Raw genomic sequence first — 17,691 nt, 5'->3', positions numbered from 1 at the left:
GCCGTCGTCTGTCTGTCTGTGTGTCCGCGAAAGCCGTGTCCCGTAACAGAAACACGAAATTTTTAAAATGCGCATCAATACCAAAGGTGATATATTTTTGTCTACTTTGATGCAACTGGCTAATTTGAAGGACGTGCGACCCCGTGGACTTTTCAACGGGCTAACGACTAGTCTCTATAATAATAGCCGTATTCTGGTCTGTCTGTCTGTTCAAAAGGGTTACCGATATTCCTTTGGTCTTTCCGCGATTTTTAGAAACCAGGGGGTTGTTTAATCGCAAATCAAATTACTGATTAAAATAAATTCTAAAAATTAATTTATTTCGTTAATTAATTGAATTACTTTAATTTATTACCATAAGTAAGAAAAATAAATTTAGTGATGAAAATGAATGCATTTTTTTAATACGCCATTTTTAATAATAATTACCCCCGTGACCTCAATCGCCGTTTTCGCTCAGGAGCTACAGAAAACAAATGGAACAGTTTACTGATAGTTTTACTGACTTTGTGTTGACCGCTCGCACATAATACACCAATCAAAACGCCTGATTGTTTGAAAAACCAATCCAAGACTTTCGCGGCCTGGGCATGCCGACGAAAAAACATGAGGATTGAAACATGATGGCCATTTTAGTTTTTAGAAGAAGGTCAGTTCAGTGCTGTTTGTAAGTCTGTTTCACCTTTTTGTCTTCTATAAACCCGCCAGCACAGGAACGACAACCCGTCGGGCCCCCGCTGGCACAGGCACAAGTTCCCGCTAGTCCAATCAGCAGCGGAGTTTTATATAATTGACCAATCAGAAACTAAAGCTCTTTATATTTCTTAGCAACGGTTTTTACGTTATCGGTCCGAAATTTGGCAAGCAGATTGAGCAAAGATATTTAAGAAATTGACATGATATTTGTTAACTGAATGAAATATTACACCGTCTGGATCTCAACAATGCAGTTTTTTTGCTAAATAATCAACGTGAATGGCGTATAAGAGCTGCCGGTGCTTTAAGCTAAAAGCGTTCTGAAGCTTAAAGTGCCGGGGTTTTTTGTAAAAGACAGTAGACTTAGAGTGCCGGGTTTTTTGCAGTGATACTTAGGGAACCGGTTTTTTTCGTAACAGTTAGTGTCATTTTTTTGGAAGATACTCATTAAACTTAGAGTGCCGGTTACTTTGTACGAGACAAGGTTACCTTTAGAGTGTCATTTTTTGTAGAAGACAAGTTTACATTTGGAGTGCCGGTTTTTTTTGTAGAGATATTAGAGCACCGGTTTTTTTTACTTACGATGAAGTTCGCAATCCTGATGACCCATGAGATTTGAGCGACCTTCCTCCGCTAACACATGCATACTAGCGAACTTAAGAAAATCAAGACGGGGTTATCTAGGACGGGTTTGTCTGACTTTTCCTTTAGTGCGCATGCTCTTCTCCGAGGAAACCCCAAATTAGCTCCGTCGTTTCAATGCCGAAGACTTTATTTTGTTCATTTCGCGTTGTGGCAAGAACTTCAAAAAATGGCTGAAGAAATAGTGGAAAACGAGCGTGAGTAACTTCAATTTTTCAAATAAATTCACAAATAGTTTTATTTGCAAATAATTTAAGGACAACTATTTTTCAGTCTTGAGAGTAGAGATTGGCAAACTATCACTTTTTTTAAAGCTAATATTTTTGAACTTTTCTTAAATTTAGCAGCCCTATGATCTGGAACAACGAGAAAGATGTACTTTTATGCAGAGAAATCTTAGTTAAAGAGCCCTATAAATTCAAGTTTAAGACCAGGGAAAGAGGTCAAGCGTGGACAGAAATAAGTGAAATTCTGAATCAAATCCCAGGTTTCTCATTATGGTTGAGGGCAGTTAGCAAAAGATTCAAGGTCTTGGAAGTAAAATATAAAAAGAAAAACAATGCCGAAGAAAAAGCTTCGGGGATTAATCCTGAATAAACAGAGTTGGATATTTTGCTTGAAGAAATTATAGCACGGTCAGTTGAATGTGCTAATTCTATTGCTGAAAAGTCTGGAAGTGAGCAAACAGACAAGGAAATAGGAGAAAATGTACGGTTACAAGCACTAGAAACTTTTAAAGAAACACAGAAAAGACAGTCTGCCGATGGGGATACATCAACAAAAAGTAAAAAATCCAGAAATACTGGCAGTGATACGATTGCTTTTTTGAAAGAAAAGATGATCTCAGAGGCTGAAATTCGTGAGAGAGAGATAGATTTGAAGAAAAAGGAAATAGAAAAACAGCAAAATAACATGATGAATTTAATGAGCAATTCAATGACCCAAATGCAACAAATGAATAGCTCGTTTATACAGGCACAACAAACCCAAACGCAAGCATTGTATGGCATTTTAGAAAAATTAGCCAAGAAGTAATGAAATAAACTTTATTTTTTATCGTTCATTATGTTCAAAACACCAGTTGTAGAATTGAGGTGAAACACATGTCTGCTGTCTCAAAATTGAATTCTTAGAATTTATTGTTGTTGTATTTCTTGGAAAAACAATTGTGTGGAGTACTACATATATCAGAATATTTTAGCAAGACATAAATATTTTTTTCTCGGGAAATGTAATCTACGACAGTCACATTATGTTTGTTAGTTATGTTCTTATGTTATATAGATATAAAAACACTTTAAAATTAAAAACACAACTTTATTGTTTTGGTATTTTTGAAACTTAAAACTGTTTGTGCAGAATAATTCCAAGTTTATGCAAAAAATATAATCTAGTGTTGGAGGATCAACATCAAAATATAACGATGTAGTGTTTTTACATAAGTAAGCTCGAGCATTATGAAGAAGTGCACAGACTGATTACATTTTCCCCACAGCACTCAGACCTATCTTTAAATTTTTCTTAAAGTCTAAAAAATAATTAATTCACAATGTCACCAAATATCCATTCCACAGATATTCTCACTTTGCTCATGGCCTCATTGAACGATCTTTGATCAGCAGTAATATTTGCACCCTTAAAAGGCTCCAATAACTGTGGACGAATGGGGTATGGAGGATCACCATAAATGCACAATAACTGACCATTGCGAGAATGTGAATTTTGTTGTAAACTTTGAAGCAGTCCGGAAGCGTTCAATAGAGCACAATCGTGTCTTCCGCCCTTCACAGGTCCGTACAAATTCGCAATTAAACCGTTTGGTGCAACAACGCTTTGAAATTTAAGAGAATGGACCTGTTTATGGCCATTGTATAAGGCTCGTTGATGTCTTATAGGGCGACATATCGGACGGACAGTTCCGTCAACAAATCCCCAACAGAAAATTTATAGCAGAGCTTTTCCTATGAACAGCATCAGCATACTCTCTCAACTTTATTGGAGCTAACTAATTTTGATTGAAGTCTCGTAATTTGTACTCAAAATGCTGATGAATTCAGTTTAACACAAAGTTTGAAATCAAACTCAGTTCTGGAACAGATCTCCCAAATCGATAGATCATGTCGCTATACCTACATGGATAAGCAAATCTCTTTAGAAATATGCTAAAAGCTTCAATTTTCTCAACCTTGGTTCCATTATAACAAATGACATGCTGCGGAATCCGAAACAAATCAGCTAACACGTATATGTCGCTCCTATAAAAACGAAACTCTGCCATGCAGTCAGAGTCGTTTAATTCATCTAACTGGAACTGACTGTACTGCCAATAGGGTATATCTGGATTTCTTGACAAGATGGAATTATGAAGAATCAAAAGCTCAATTTCATCTATCGTTTCTTCACAATATAAGTACAATTCTCAAACATCACGGAGAGAAGCCATGTTTGTTTATAATGCGATATAGATTTTTTGGAAAATGGTTTTATTCGGCTAATAACTGTGTGACACGGTTTAGCCATACTAAGCACCCAGTCCAGCGTCACAATTAATTTCTTAATATTTACTGAAACTTATTCCTCTAAATAAAATAATACACTCATTATTTTTTATAAGCATACGGGTAAATAGATAGATAGATAGATGTGCATATTTTACATGGCTAGCTTCACAAATATCGAGGGATATACCCTGTCTATTATTTCCAGGAGGGGCCATGGCTTAGATGGAGAGTCCTAGAGTATTTAATGCTCATTTTGAGCGACGCAGACCCAATTAGGGCCCGCGCTCTACTAGACAACTCCCGGCAACATCCAACGGCCCACACAGTGTGCCATCTTCCCAATTTCCCTCACATGGCTTGGGTTAACCTGGGGCTATGGTAACATTCACTCGCCCATGTTGAATCGCCGTCAAGAGGAATCGAACCCGGTCTCCCGCACAGAGTACGAGAGCTATAACCACTAATCTACGGCGCCATAAATAAATTGGGCTTAAGCTCAATATGCTTAAGATTTTTCCAATTTGAGCCTGAAATTATGCTTAACGTATACTTAATTTCAAAACTCATTTCATGGTGTGATATATATTGCGTTTGATATGAACACTGCAATGGTCTTTTTAACATTCGAATCTTGTGAGTAGCTCAACTCGAATGTGTTAAAAGCGTATTAACATTGTTGTTTTTTGCTTTAGTTGACTTAACATTATGAGCAAGGTGAGAGATACCAGCAGGACAAGAAATAACATGTGTCTCGTAATATAGTTAAATACAAAGAGGCTATATACACTTCACTCCGTGGCTGATATATACTAATATAGAACAGTCTGTATATATGCAGTCTCTGACACTACAGCAAGCAAAAGAGTTTAGCTGCTTTTGGTTTGGTTTGGTTGGTTTCCTATCACTTAACCTCGTCCTTTGTGTGGTACTATTTTTTACACTTGATTTGGGAAGAAATAGAAATGAGGGAAAAAAAAATCCGAGGCTGGGAAGTATGATTAGTATATGCTTATTTTTTAAGCATGTGAGCTTAAGTATGCTTATAAGCTTTATGCTTATAAAAGATAATGATATTTGTTTTATTATGACGGAGTAACAACGGTTCGTAAACTGTTTTTATTTCAGCTTTTGTTTCGGGAAAGTTATTTTTTGAAAAAAATGTGACAGTCGCAACACTACAATGGTGTATGCGCTTTACTTGATTTCCGACATACTGAATATCCGTACTAAAGCACTCCACGACCGTGTGGCACAGTTTACGACTCTTATTAAGCGCTCCTTAGGGCGTTCAACAACAGTTACTTGTGGCTTAACCCGGCGAGGCCGGGTCTCCCGGCTAGTCTCTTTAATAATAGCCGTATTTTGTCTGTCTGTCCGCGAAAGCCGCGCCCTGTTACGGAAACACGAAATGCGATATATAAAGGACAGGCGACCCCGTGGATTTTTCCACAGGTTAACGGCTAGTCTCTTTAATAATAGCCGTCGTCTGTCTGTCCGCGAAAGCCGTGTCCCGTAACGGAAACATGAAATTTTTAAAATGCGCATCAATACCAAATGCGGTAAATTTCTGTCCACTTTGTTGCAACGGGTTAATTTAAAGGACGGGTGACCCCGTGGATTTTTCAACGGGCTAACGACTAGTTACTTTAATAATAGCCGTCGTTTGTCTGTGTTTCCGCGAAAGCTGACTCCCGTAACGGAAACACGAAATTTTTAAAATGCGCACTAATACCAAATGCGATATATTCTTGTCCACTTTGTTGCGACCGGTAAATTTAAAGGACGGGCGAACCCGTGGATTTTTCCACGTGCTACCAGCTAGTCTCTATTATTGCGCCCCGCCGAAGGGGCGCACATTTAGTGGACCGCGGGTCGTAGATACTAAAAGTAGGAACCAGTAGTAACCAACAGTAACCAGCAGTATTTCGAAGTAACCACCAGTATTATGAAGTAACCACCAGAGAACCACCAGTATTATGAAGTAACCACCAGAGAAGCAGCTGTTTTCTTAAGTAACCACAAGAGAACCAGCAGTTATTATTAATTTACGCCAGATAAGGCTGCAACAGCGGCGCAAAGGTATTGGGATTTTTGTGCGCAGCACTTCTTGACCTTAGAACTACCAAATGTGATAAATAAAAGGGCACTTTGTTCTCAGGGCTTTTTTCTGATACTTTATGCTTGCTATCTAGCTACTTTTAAGTTGTTTTCACGAGGTCCAATAAAATGCATTCCGCGAAGATTAATTTTCGAAAACATGAATAAAATTCGCGGAATTCGCGATACCAACTTAAGTTATTATTTATTTAATTCGCCTAACGGCAATTATGGAAACAAGAAGAACAGAACGAAAATAGTGTTTTCAGGATTAAGGTTCATTCTTTGAGATAAAAAAACGTTTCAAGAAAAAAACGCTCATACCGAAAGCATATTTTTTTTTACTTGAACAGAAACCATGTGAGAAAAACATTCATTCGAACTTTACTTTGTCTACCAAAAGAAAAAAATGTCTCGTTTTGGACCCTCCTCCGCATAGCGTTATATTTGGTTTACAATACACGAATTGCAAAATGAAAACCCTTCGGTCAAATATATAATCTGATGAAGCGGAATAATTTTTTAGGAAGCGTTGAAGGAAGTGTGTAATCGCTGCGAAGAATAAACTAAAATTTGATATGGATTCCTTAACAGTGGATACAATGACAGTAGTGGTATCTCTCAAGCTCGTGACTTCAAACTGTGCTGAATATTAATTCATTCATTCAATTCATTTAATTCATTCGAATTTTAACTTTGACTACCAGAAGGAAAAAATGTCTCCTTTTGGACTCTCATCCGTACAGTGTTTTTCATTATATTTGGTTTACAATTTAGATATTACTTCGTTATTTAAAATACTAATTTTGTTTTTGTTAATTCTCGCGTGTGGTTTTAAAATACTAATACAGTCAGTATATACTTTTTTCAAAAAGCCTTCTGTCTTTTAATCAACTGTTGCATAAAGCCCGAGTCGCACCAGACATAAACATTTCAACAAAAGGGTCATGAACTGTTGTGTACATTATAAAATGTTTCACATTTGAAGCGGTAGTTGCGTTTATTTCGTTTTATCTATTTAACTGCTCGTTCTCTGTTGGTTACTTCAAAATACTGGTGGTTCTCTGTTGGTTACTTCAAAATCTGGTGGTTCTCTCGTGGTTCCTTCGAAATAATGCTGGTTACTGCTGGTTCCTACTTTTAGTAAAAGCGACCGCTGGTATATAGCGTTTGTGTGGTGTATGGCAGAATTTTTTTTTCCACTCTCTACTTTGCGGGGGACTTCTGCTCGATCTTTCAACCCGGCTCTGATATAACACAACCCATGTGTTTGGTACCACCAAGACAAAAAAACACTCATCGAGTAAATCTTTTTTTTGTCTCGGTGTCCTTGTTGTCTCTAAAGATTTGAATGCGATAAAAAATGTTAATCAAGATTCTTTTGTTATGCTAATATGGAGCTTTGTAATATGAGGTTTCGTTTGCTTCGTTTAATGTGCTTTAAACTCACACAGTAAAAAACGCAAATATGCAGTAAACAGTTCTATTAGCAAGAATACTAAAAACAACAAGAAATAAATACAAAGAGCAGCGAGCATACACAAAAACAAATAAATATATACAATGATAAATGAGTGAGCATACTACTATATAAAGACGAAGTAGCTAAAATAAAGCTGAGTCTATCTTACAAATATATACATATTAGGTAATGCGAATATCTAGAAAATAGTTAGCAGGGCAGCCGGAGGAGCAAATTCGGCTGAAGAACTGAAGAGGAAAATGGAAACCATGTGCCAACTATATATACTCTGAGGCAAGGGATTCTGGGAGGAACCTTCTAGAAGGAGTAGGGCTGACCCACATGGAGTGGAGTACTAGGATACTCAATGGGGGTATGTACATACTGTGGAATTTAAACACTGATAAACAAGATTTATCAGTCACTTAAACTCACACAGTAAAAACGCAAAGCACTAAACAGTTCTATTAGCAAGAATACTAAAAACAAGAAATAAATACAAAGAGTAGCGAGCATACACAAAAACAACTAAATATATACAACGATAAATGAGTGAGCATACTACTATATAAAGACGAAGTAGGCAGAGTTGTGTCAGCATAATGCTTGAAAGTTAGCTGGTACATCAGGCGTAAGAGAAAACGCGTGAGCGACAGTAGCAACTGAGCACAAAGCTGATGATGGAATAGCCACCAGCGGAACAGTGATAGTATGCTGTCCCAACTGGATGGTTTTACTACAGCGAATTAGTATCAACAACTGTGAATGGGATAAAACAAAATCAGATCTAGTAAAGTTGATGCGAGCATTGAAGGCAGCTGACAATGTAGGTAGTAGGTGAGACTTGCGAAATAGGCCAAAAAAGGATACAAGGCAAATAGTCAAAAGGAGGCATGCTTACTGGAATTGAGATTTAAACGAAACCGGATACCAAGAAGCAAATTTATGGTAATAGGAAGACGGGGCTGTGGTGGCACACCAAGCACCCGCTTCATACCAGTCAGAGAGTGGATTATGGAACCCCATCTCCCGGTGTAAAAGTCCAACAAAATTGAGGTACACACAAACTGACTGCGTAAGGAGAAAACGGGCAAGGTAGGCAGCGTACATACAGAGACTTGATGTATTAGCAGGAACAATTGGGAGGTGCATGAGTTTACAAAATTTATAATATGCAGAGCAATGAGTGTGGTAGCTCTTTTTTGTGTTAGCTGAGTAGGTGGCTTCAAGAAAAAACAAAACATCAGAGAGCAGGCCATGTTTGAAAGAGGCGATATCTAGAACAAAAATAAAAAAAGATCCAACTGATAACAAAAAACTTAGCTAATAGATAATAGTAACAGGACTCAGACATGTGTAAAAAGGCAGAGATATTTGCAGAACACATCCCTTGCAGAACAATTTGTCGCATGAAAGCAAGGATATGTGACGCATCGTCTAACCAGGAAATGTGGTCAGCTGTAACATTTTCCACTCCTGGTATATGGTAAACCTATAAGCGAAAGTTGTAAAGAGCAGAAAGCCAAAACAGGTGCCGAAGGTGCTTCATAATAACAATGTTGGATGTAGTGCCCTTATTTAACATAGCAACAGCAGCAGTATTGTCACAGTATACACATGGAAGGTTTTGTTTTTCCAGGAAGAACACCACCGCATCACAGAAAACACTATGCAGAGTGCTTCTTTGAAGTTGATGTGCATATGAGCAATGGCTAGGTGATCAACAAGAAGGTGGGAATAAACCAATCTCCTTGAAAGTAAACACCCATACCAGTGGAACATGCATCTGTTTCTATAAGTCAGTAATGGGACGAGTGTCACAGATGTCGCACTTCCCATTAAAAACGTCCAAGAACTGATACCACCAGTCGATATCCCTGTGGAATTTGGGTGTCAAGCGACATCGTGAGTCCGGGGACGACAAGGTGTTCATCAGATCAAAAAAGTGTATTAAAAAGGTACGACCACCATACACCACCTTACAGGCCCAGTTAAGGCGTCCTGCAAGTTGTTGAAGCTGTTTTTTGGAGACTCTTTTCCGGAGGGAGAAAGAGTTGACCGTTTCCTTTAAAGGGAAACTAAGGTCAAAATTTTTTTTTTCATAAAAACGTTTATTATACTATTTAAAAAAGATATCTTAAATTTTTTTTCAAAAAAAATGTATTTTTATGAGGATTTTAGAGTAAAAAGGTTATTATTTACATCTCCGTTAGAGTACATAAAAAAACTCTACGATGGAGAGCAATGACGTATGATCCGCAAGTGAGTAAGTGAAACCATACTATAAGGTTCGCCTGATTTGATGTATGAAGACATAAAAGATTAGATAGGAATCAAACCATTTGCGTCATAATTATGCAATGTTGATCTGAAACATAAATAATATATACAATGTTATTGTCCATGGTTATTGTCTATTATTCCCTATCTCCCCCCAGTCAATGGGGATCAAATGACGATAGAGATGTGATTTACGACAACTAATTCATGATAAAGTCCTGAAGATATGCTGGTTGACGGTGCTCTCTCGTAGAGCGACGAATCGAAGGTAGTGGTGACGTTGGCAAAGGTGAATCAATGCGAGGACTTTTATCGGACTGGAGTGCGGTAGAAGTGCCCTCTTCAAATACGGGTTTCCGGGTTGCAACATGTTCAGCTGGTGGAGGCGGAGATTTTGACAATCGAGGCTGGTCTGCAGAGTGGCTGCTGTCATCTATATCGCGATCCGATGGTTTGGCTGGTATCATTGGCGAGGTAGTCGGTGATATGGTGCGCCAAGCATCTGCAAGCCGCTCAAATGGTATGTTAGGCTGGATGGGTGTAAACTTCCGAAGAAACTGACGATTGCGTAATGTCACTCTCCGAGATCCATCAATGCGTACAACGTACTGATCGTGTTGACGAACTTCAATCACCGATCCGGTTCTATCCCACCTACGCGGGTATGGGCCAGTTTGGTTTTGAACTCGAACATTGTCTCCAACACAGAGGGGTGTCAATCGCTTTGAGTATCGAGATAACCTCTCAGCGATGGCCATGTGCCGGCGTCTAAGGGCCTTCTCACGATCCTCAAGCATGCTCACCCATGTCGGATGGGGAAGGTATTTACCAGGAAGAATCGGGATAAAGTCCTTGATGGGGCGTCCGAATAAACAAATGGCAGGTGACAGTTTTGTGGTTTGGTTGGGTGTGTTGCGATATTGCAGCATGGCACGTTGGAATGAGTCTGTATCGAGGTTGCCACTGGGGCCGACATTATCCATTAGCATCCGTTTAACAGTCTTAACACCAACTTCAGCTCTGCAGTTGCTATGTGGGTACGCGACCGATGAAACACGATGGTGAACACCCCAGTTTCGAAGGAAGGTTGATGTAGATGATGCACATAACTCTGGCCCCCCATCCGATGCGAATTCGTCGGGTATGCCATACGTGACAAAGGTGCGGCGTAGACAATCAATCAGGCCACTGGCCCCATTCCTGGCTTCTTCCACGATAGGCCAATTCGAATACCTATCAACACAAACAAGATAATTGTGACCGGCATAGTGGAAGAAGTCACCACATAGTTGTTGAAATGGATAATCAGGATAATTGAGAGGGGTCGGTGGAGCTGATTGTTGTGATGGTGCGATGTGGTCGCAGCTTTTACACCCTTGTCGTAGTTTGATGATGTCAGAAGTAAGGCCAGGCCAGAAGACGGAAGATTCTGCTCTCAAGGTCATGGATGTGACTCCGTGATGTGCAGCATGCAGGCTTGATAAAATATTGGAGCGTAGGCATTTCGGAACAATAACCCTGTCCTTGTAGAGAGCGACACCGTCAACTGTTGAGAGATGGTCACGATACTGGTGGTAAATCTGAAGATGAGGTGGTAAGTCTTCCCGATTTCCGGTAATGCCAGATTCAATTAGATCTACCAGTATCCTCATTTCCTCGTCCGCGGTTGTTGCTGAACGGACGTCCTCCCAAGTTGTAGATTTCAATGAAGACAATGCAGTGGATGCAGCAATATAGGAGATATCATCAGGCAGTACTAACTTTTCAGGAGTCGGATCACCTGCCGGGTGGCGTGACAGTGCGTCTGGAACTCGATTTTTCAATCCTGAGATGTGTTGCATGGAGAATCGATAACGTAGTGTACGTTCCTTCAAATTCCGCAATCGATTGTTAGGGATATTGTCGAGAGACCGGTTGGTGAACAGTCCAAGCAAGGGCTTGTGGTCGACAGCGATGATCAGGTCCTGGCATCCTAAAACAAAATGTCTACATTTATCCAAGGCGTACGCTACAGCTAACGCTTCACCTTCAATTGGCGAGTAACGTGATTCAGCTGGGTGGGTAAATCGGCTACCCACGAGAACAACTTTCCACCCCGTATGACAACAAAACAGGGTTTCGGCCATGCAGGAACAATGTTTCTGGTACAGCCAAAAGCCCACCCCGGTTTTAGACCAGTCGGTCGCAATACAAGTGCGTCTGGATCCATCAAAAATTGTTACTCCCTCTTCTATTTCATCGACGATTTTCGCCTTAGACGTAGCAAAGAGTTCATCTAATCGATCGTCCCAATAAAATTCGGATTGTGGCTTTAGTAGGTCACGGAAGGGTGCCATGTTGTCGGCCATGCTGAACGTATATGACACCTGGTTGACTAAGCCAAACCAAGATCGCACATCTGTTATGTTCTTGGGAACCGGAAAATCGGTGATAGCGCGTAGGGTGGTGGATGATGGACGGACATTGGTCGGGGTGATCTCAAAACCAGCAAATTCAACAGTATCGTGGGCAAATTTGAATTTAGATGGGTTCTGGATAATGCCGTTTCGCCCACATGTATCTAACCAACGACAGGTATGGAAAAAACATTCACCAATGTCACTTGCCCATAATAAAGAGTCATCAGTCACCTTAATTTTGTTCGGAAAATCGGATACTATAGCATCGAATCGCCTTGAATATCCGTCGCCTGAGGTGATGTAACCTTGTGGTAGGGTGCTGTATCTGTATCGACCCCAGGGCGTGATGTACGTTGTTAAATGGCGATCCTCTTCGCGCAGTGGGACGCTATGATAACCGTTCCAGGCATCCGATACTGTTTTCTTTGTGTGCTGAGGAACTGTACGCACCTGATGAAACGGGGATGGTGTGTGATGTGTTTCCCGTGTAGCATGTTTGTTGAGTGCTTGAAAATCAACACAACGTCTAGGTTTTCCATTCTTCTTGGGGCACACGACCATTCTGTGACACCAGGTCACAGGTTCACCAATGGGTACAGGCTCAATAACTCCGAGGTTGACGTCCCGGTCCAAATCGGCTTTGACCTGCTCCTGCCAGTGGATTGGAACCGGTATGGGAGAATGATGTGCAGTCGGTTCAGCATCTTGGTCGATCATCAGTCTAACAGGTGGTCCAGACATCAACGGTAACGGTTGGTGCTCACATGTGTTGAAAGTGCTGTCTTTGTAATAATTTAGAATCCACTGTTCAAACTTTTCACGATTCTGTTCTGTGGGTGGAGATGGCAACTCCTTGGGAATGGGAGGTGGTACCTCGTTTTGTACAGGCACATTCGTTGTGTTGTAGTGGACCAGTGATAGTATTGGCACCGATAGATGGAAACTCTGCAGGTATAATGCCAAGGTCAACACATGCACTCCGACTAAGGTAGAACTTATCTGAATCATTGGTGACATAGGTAAACTGCTTGGTCTCCTGAAGAGAACCGTCCTGACTAATGCCAGAGATGCGGAGAATGATAGCACCTAGTATCTTGATGGCTTGGCCATTAGCTGCATCCATTTTCATGCGGACCGGAATAAGATCTTTTATATTAAGGTGAAAACGTTGCACCCATTTGAAACCGATGAGGCAACTCTGACATCCAGTGTCTGCCATTGCTGGGATGGATATGGGCGATTCTCTAGTTCCGTGAGGGATTGTAAACCCCAATTCCTTGTAATCAGTATCAGCGATTCGGACAGCTAGGTTAAGGAATGGCTGCGATTGAGATGGAGTTTTCTTCCACATGTTCTTACGCTTGTCGTGACAGTGATGGTCTGCTGGGTTGGTTCTACTCTGCTTAAGATTCATAGAACAGAGTGAGTTGAAGGTGTTAACGGATTCTTCAACAAGAGCAGTCTGATCAGCTTTCTTATCCTTGTTTTTCTTGTCCTTGTTGCGACACACATGATCGAAATGATGTAGGCGCTGACAGTGTCCACATGAGTGACTAAATGCGGGGCAGGAAGATTTTCTGGACTGTAATGAATTACCACTATGACAATGTGTTCCGCAATATCCGCATTTCTGTGACGAAGTGTCTCGTTTGGAGTCGACATCATTTTTGGGCTTGGTAAACGAGTCTCGCTTTCCCTTTCGGTATTGACTGTGTATGACACTAGCTTGATGACTGTCAAGTAAACGCGTGGCAGATCGCTTACCAGCTTCTTTTGTTTCGACGAATTTCATAACCTGCTCCAGGGGCATCTCCTGGTTGGTGTGGCCGAGGAGTTCCAGCTGGATATCTGGATCTGCAATGCCTCGACTAAGTACGTCTCGCAGAATATGCTCTGTATAGTCAACGTCATAGTTACACTCAGGGCACGATACGGTGTATTTGCAAACGCCAGCCTGTCCTTTTAATCTTGCACCAAAGGATCGTATCGATTCTTCAGGTTCTTGACACATGTTGTTGAGGGCTACGCGAGCGACCATTACGTTTTCTTCTCGAACGGCGAGGGATTTCATTGACGAGAGGATAACATCTTCACTTTTATCTGCCAGCATACCAGCAGTTGATCGTGTCAAATCCCTGCGTAACTGTTCATCACAGCATTCTAATAACTGCAAGACAGCGTCCCTGCCTGTGATCTTTGTAGCTGTTTTGTATTCCCTCCATCGGGTAAGAAAGTATGTCCAGTCTTCTGATGATCCGGCTAATGTGATGGTTGGGCGCTTCACGCGCTCGATTTTAGCGGAGGATGAGGCGGAGAAACTACCATTAGAGTGGGTGGTGGCGTGGGTAGTTAGCAAAGCAGCAACAATGACGGGGTCCAGATCTGGTGTAGCGTATGAGCAGTCGGGGACTGGGCAATCAACAGACGGCATATTGTATGAAGCTCTACTCAGTAAGATTAAACAAATTGATCAACATAGATAGGAATCAAACCATTTGCGTCATAATTATGCAATGTTGATCTGAAACATAAATAATATATACAATGTTATTGTCCATGGTTATTGTCTATTATTCCCTAAAGATGAATTTTACTTCTTAACTATAATTGTACATTTTGTCTTTACTACTCAAAATGCCAAGTTGCCTGGCATATGGATGTTCGCAAACCACTGGGAGAGTAACTGCTAAAAAAAGTTTTTTCATGATCCCAAAGCCAGTGAATACAACTGAGAAACTTCGCGCAGCACAATGGTTGCATAATATTGGTACTGGATTGAATGTAGAAACATTTCCATTTGGGAAAAATAAAGTTGTATGTGAAGACCACTTCCATCCTGACTGCAAAGATGATTTAAAAGGACGTCTAACGGGGATACCATCGAAACGGAAAGAGCTACTTTGTGGAGCAGTTCCAACTATTTTTAAACACAAAACTTACGAATTTATTAACATGGATGGCACTACCGTATTAAAACGTGATTCATCTTTAAAAAGAAAAATGCAGGAAGAATGCCTACATGTGAGTTACAAAAATCATATTTTTTAATTTCAACCTTTTCTGTTACAACTCTTTTAGCGAACATATTTAATTAGATAGCCTGGTTTCTATATTGTAATTAAAATATAAATGTGTTTCGTAATTTTTTTTAAGTAGTGAAAATAAGTGAAAATTTTATAAAAATTTCCATGAAAAATTCTTAATAAAATTTGGAAAAACGCACGAATATTATTACTAGTATTACTTTTTATTATCATATGTTATTTTTGTTATCAATGTTAATGAAAACCAGATTAAGTTTTCATGCGCACCTGGCTGGACTTCGAAGAAAAATATAAGGGTTGATCTACACTTCATTTTTTTATTCTAGACCGTAAAGAAGTTACTTAGTGAAAACAAAGAAACCACACTTTCACAGACATTACATTTCATAGTAATGCACCCAAGCCGTATATTGTCTGTATGCTGAAAAGCGTAGTTGTCTAAAAAGAATATAATATGTTTTGTTGTTGTGGAACCTAGGCCTTACAAAATGTTGTATATATATTTTTAAATATTCTTTGACTCACATTCAGTAAACGAACTTTTATGTAGATAAAGAACGCATTTTTTTTTCGCATATGAAGTAATATTTTATATTTGTTTTGAAAGGTAGAATAATAAGCTTACTTGTTTTGAAAAGATTTTATATCCTTGAAATTATTTTGATATCTGCGATGTCTAATGCTTGCTGTCTCTAATACGGTGCGATTTAAACAAAGAATAAAATCTTTATGCAAGGTAATACATGTATTCTCTTCCAGCTTTTCTCCCAGTAAAGTTGTAAACTCCAAACAACACTTGCATTCTTCAGCAGTCATTAACTCGTGTATATCACATTTTTTACACTTACACCAATGTAAGTTTTCTAACCTGCTTGAGTCTAAATCCTCATCTTCGTCGTCGTCTGAAATATCATTCGCAGTTTTTGATGAACAAATGTTTTTCAACTGACTTTCAGTATATTCAGGTTCGTTATCATAACACCCTTTGCAAATACTTTCATCTGTTTCAGAACTATATACTTCGCTATGTTCACTAGCACAACTACTTTTTTCGCTGCTATCCATGACTAAGTGATTTTGAGTCTCGCGGCTCATACGTCATAATTCTGTATGGTTCACGAGGAACCGTGAATGGAGTACACGGTTAATTTCAGAAAACCTTAGAACTTTAATGGGCTAAAACAGCCTAAATAATGAAAATTAAGAGTTAATTTTTTTTCAATAGTTTATTTAGATGTTATACAACGTTCTTAATTTTTTTTTAATAACATTTTTTTTGACCTTAGTTTCCCTTTAACGCAGACAATTTATTAGCTAGTAAGGAAACCGTGCAATCCACAGAATAAAGAAGGACACCAAGGAACACAAGCTCCTGATACGGTGTAACAACTTTAGATGGACTGAGTTGGAAGCCTAAAACAACAAGTAAAGCGGACAAAGCATCGAATGGGGCTTTGCATTCATTCCTGTTCTTCCCAATGATGAGAAAATCATCAAGGTACACAACTAAAGGAGGTTGAAGCCTTTCTTAGCCATTATCCGCCGAACAGCTTGAGTTATGCGGTGAAAAATACTAGGAGCACTCCTACCACCAAAAGGTAGGCGTGTATCCACAAGGTAAGAAAAAGTTGAGGCACCCTTGAATTTCCACTTCAAACATAGGGTAGCATAGTTAGAAGGGTGCACTGGTACTGACCAGTATGCACATTTTAGGTCAACCATTACTTGTCAGCTTGACAGCGTGATCTATGGTTTGAAATCATTGTTTTTCAATGGTAATGTAGGTGTTAACACCTTTACCAGGAGGCATTGAGCAGTCATAAATGAGGCACAGGTCCTCACTATCAGGCTTAGGAACATCCCCCAAGGCACTAAAAATAGTAGGCCTGGAGTCTGTCAAGACATAATTGCCAGCACTAATTTCCTCTATGATAGTAGCCTCCACCTTATCAGCAGAGAGAGGATTAGTAGCTGAGGAATAATTATGCATTTCGGCAGGCGTAAGAGAAATATCTGCAGGCAAAAGCTGGAACCAGTGAGTACTTCCATCAAGAAGGAATTCCCTGTCTGGGTCATCAGCTAGTTCAGTGGTCCAAAATTTCAAATTGAGAGGTGAGGAAAATAAAGGCAAATCTAGTCAATTAGAAGGTGTGTGTTGACAACCTGGGTGTTGTTTGCCACAAACCTGATTACCAACCTTGCGGTTGCAGGAGTGTGAGAATTTGCAATCCGGTTTTTGACAGCCCTTAAGGCGGTTAAAGTTTCAACAAATCTGGATTCCAGTCTGGGTGTGTGTACCTAATGCAGGAAGCGAAGGCCCAGTAAAACCAGGCTTAGACACCCCTGTACTAGACAAAGCGCATGATTGCAATGCCCAGCGGGGCATGAGCATAACCTCGTGTAGATGACTGTTGTCGAAGGACCATGGGTAGCGTGCTGAAGAATCCGATATTCATCATCATATTTCAACACTGACTCCCAGGTATACTTCTGAGCCAATTCCATAATTTTAATTGAATATGAGAGGTAGTCTCGCAAGTCAGAAGAAGTAGGAAGCCTATTACTACACA

General features: G+C 39.9%; 3 protein-coding genes across 4 annotated transcripts; 2 read left to right on the top strand and 1 right to left on the bottom strand.

Moving 5' to 3' along the window:
• Positions 1–511: 511 nt before the first annotated feature.
• Positions 512–3,680, top strand: LOC130636935 (uncharacterized). Its single transcript, XM_057446784.1, has 2 exons — positions 512–1,825; positions 1,940–3,680. Exons 1-2 carry the CDS (start codon positions 1,690–1,692, stop codon positions 2,371–2,373), a joined length of 570 nt encoding a protein of 189 aa, XP_057302767.1. The 5' UTR covers positions 512–1,689; the 3' UTR covers positions 2,374–3,680.
• A 10,714-nt stretch (positions 3,681–14,394) lies between these two features.
• LOC130636182 (uncharacterized) lies at positions 14,395–16,378 on the bottom strand. 2 transcript variants are annotated; one of them, XM_057445820.1, is made up of 2 exons: positions 15,747–16,378; positions 14,395–14,598 (listed from the first exon to the last, which is right to left on the bottom strand). In XM_057445820.1, exons 1-2 carry the CDS (start codon positions 16,214–16,216, stop codon positions 14,535–14,537), a joined length of 534 nt encoding a protein of 177 aa, XP_057301803.1. In that variant the 5' UTR covers positions 16,217–16,378; the 3' UTR covers positions 14,395–14,534. The 2 variants fall into 2 exon arrangements, with proteins under 2 accessions (XP_057301803.1, XP_057301805.1); XM_057445822.1 differs by lacking the exon at positions 14,395–14,598 and adding an exon at positions 15,416–15,559 and having other exon boundaries at positions 15,747–16,216.
• Positions 14,506–15,651, top strand: LOC130636183 (uncharacterized). The gene is made up of 2 exons (XM_057445823.1): positions 14,506–15,098; positions 15,448–15,651. The coding sequence occupies exons 1-2, from the start codon at positions 14,712–14,714 to the stop codon at positions 15,544–15,546; spliced, it is 486 nt and encodes a 161-aa protein (XP_057301806.1). The 5' UTR covers positions 14,506–14,711; the 3' UTR covers positions 15,547–15,651.
• Positions 16,379–17,691: the final 1,313 nt, after the last annotated feature.

Source organism: Hydractinia symbiolongicarpus, chromosome 3 (genome assembly GCF_029227915.1).
Source record: "Hydractinia symbiolongicarpus strain clone_291-10 chromosome 3, HSymV2.1, whole genome shotgun sequence".
Classification (NCBI taxonomy): domain Eukaryota; kingdom Metazoa; phylum Cnidaria; class Hydrozoa; order Anthoathecata; family Hydractiniidae; genus Hydractinia; species Hydractinia symbiolongicarpus.
Note: the sequence above shows the minus strand (reverse complement) of the source record. Positions and strands in the feature narration are given on the sequence as shown.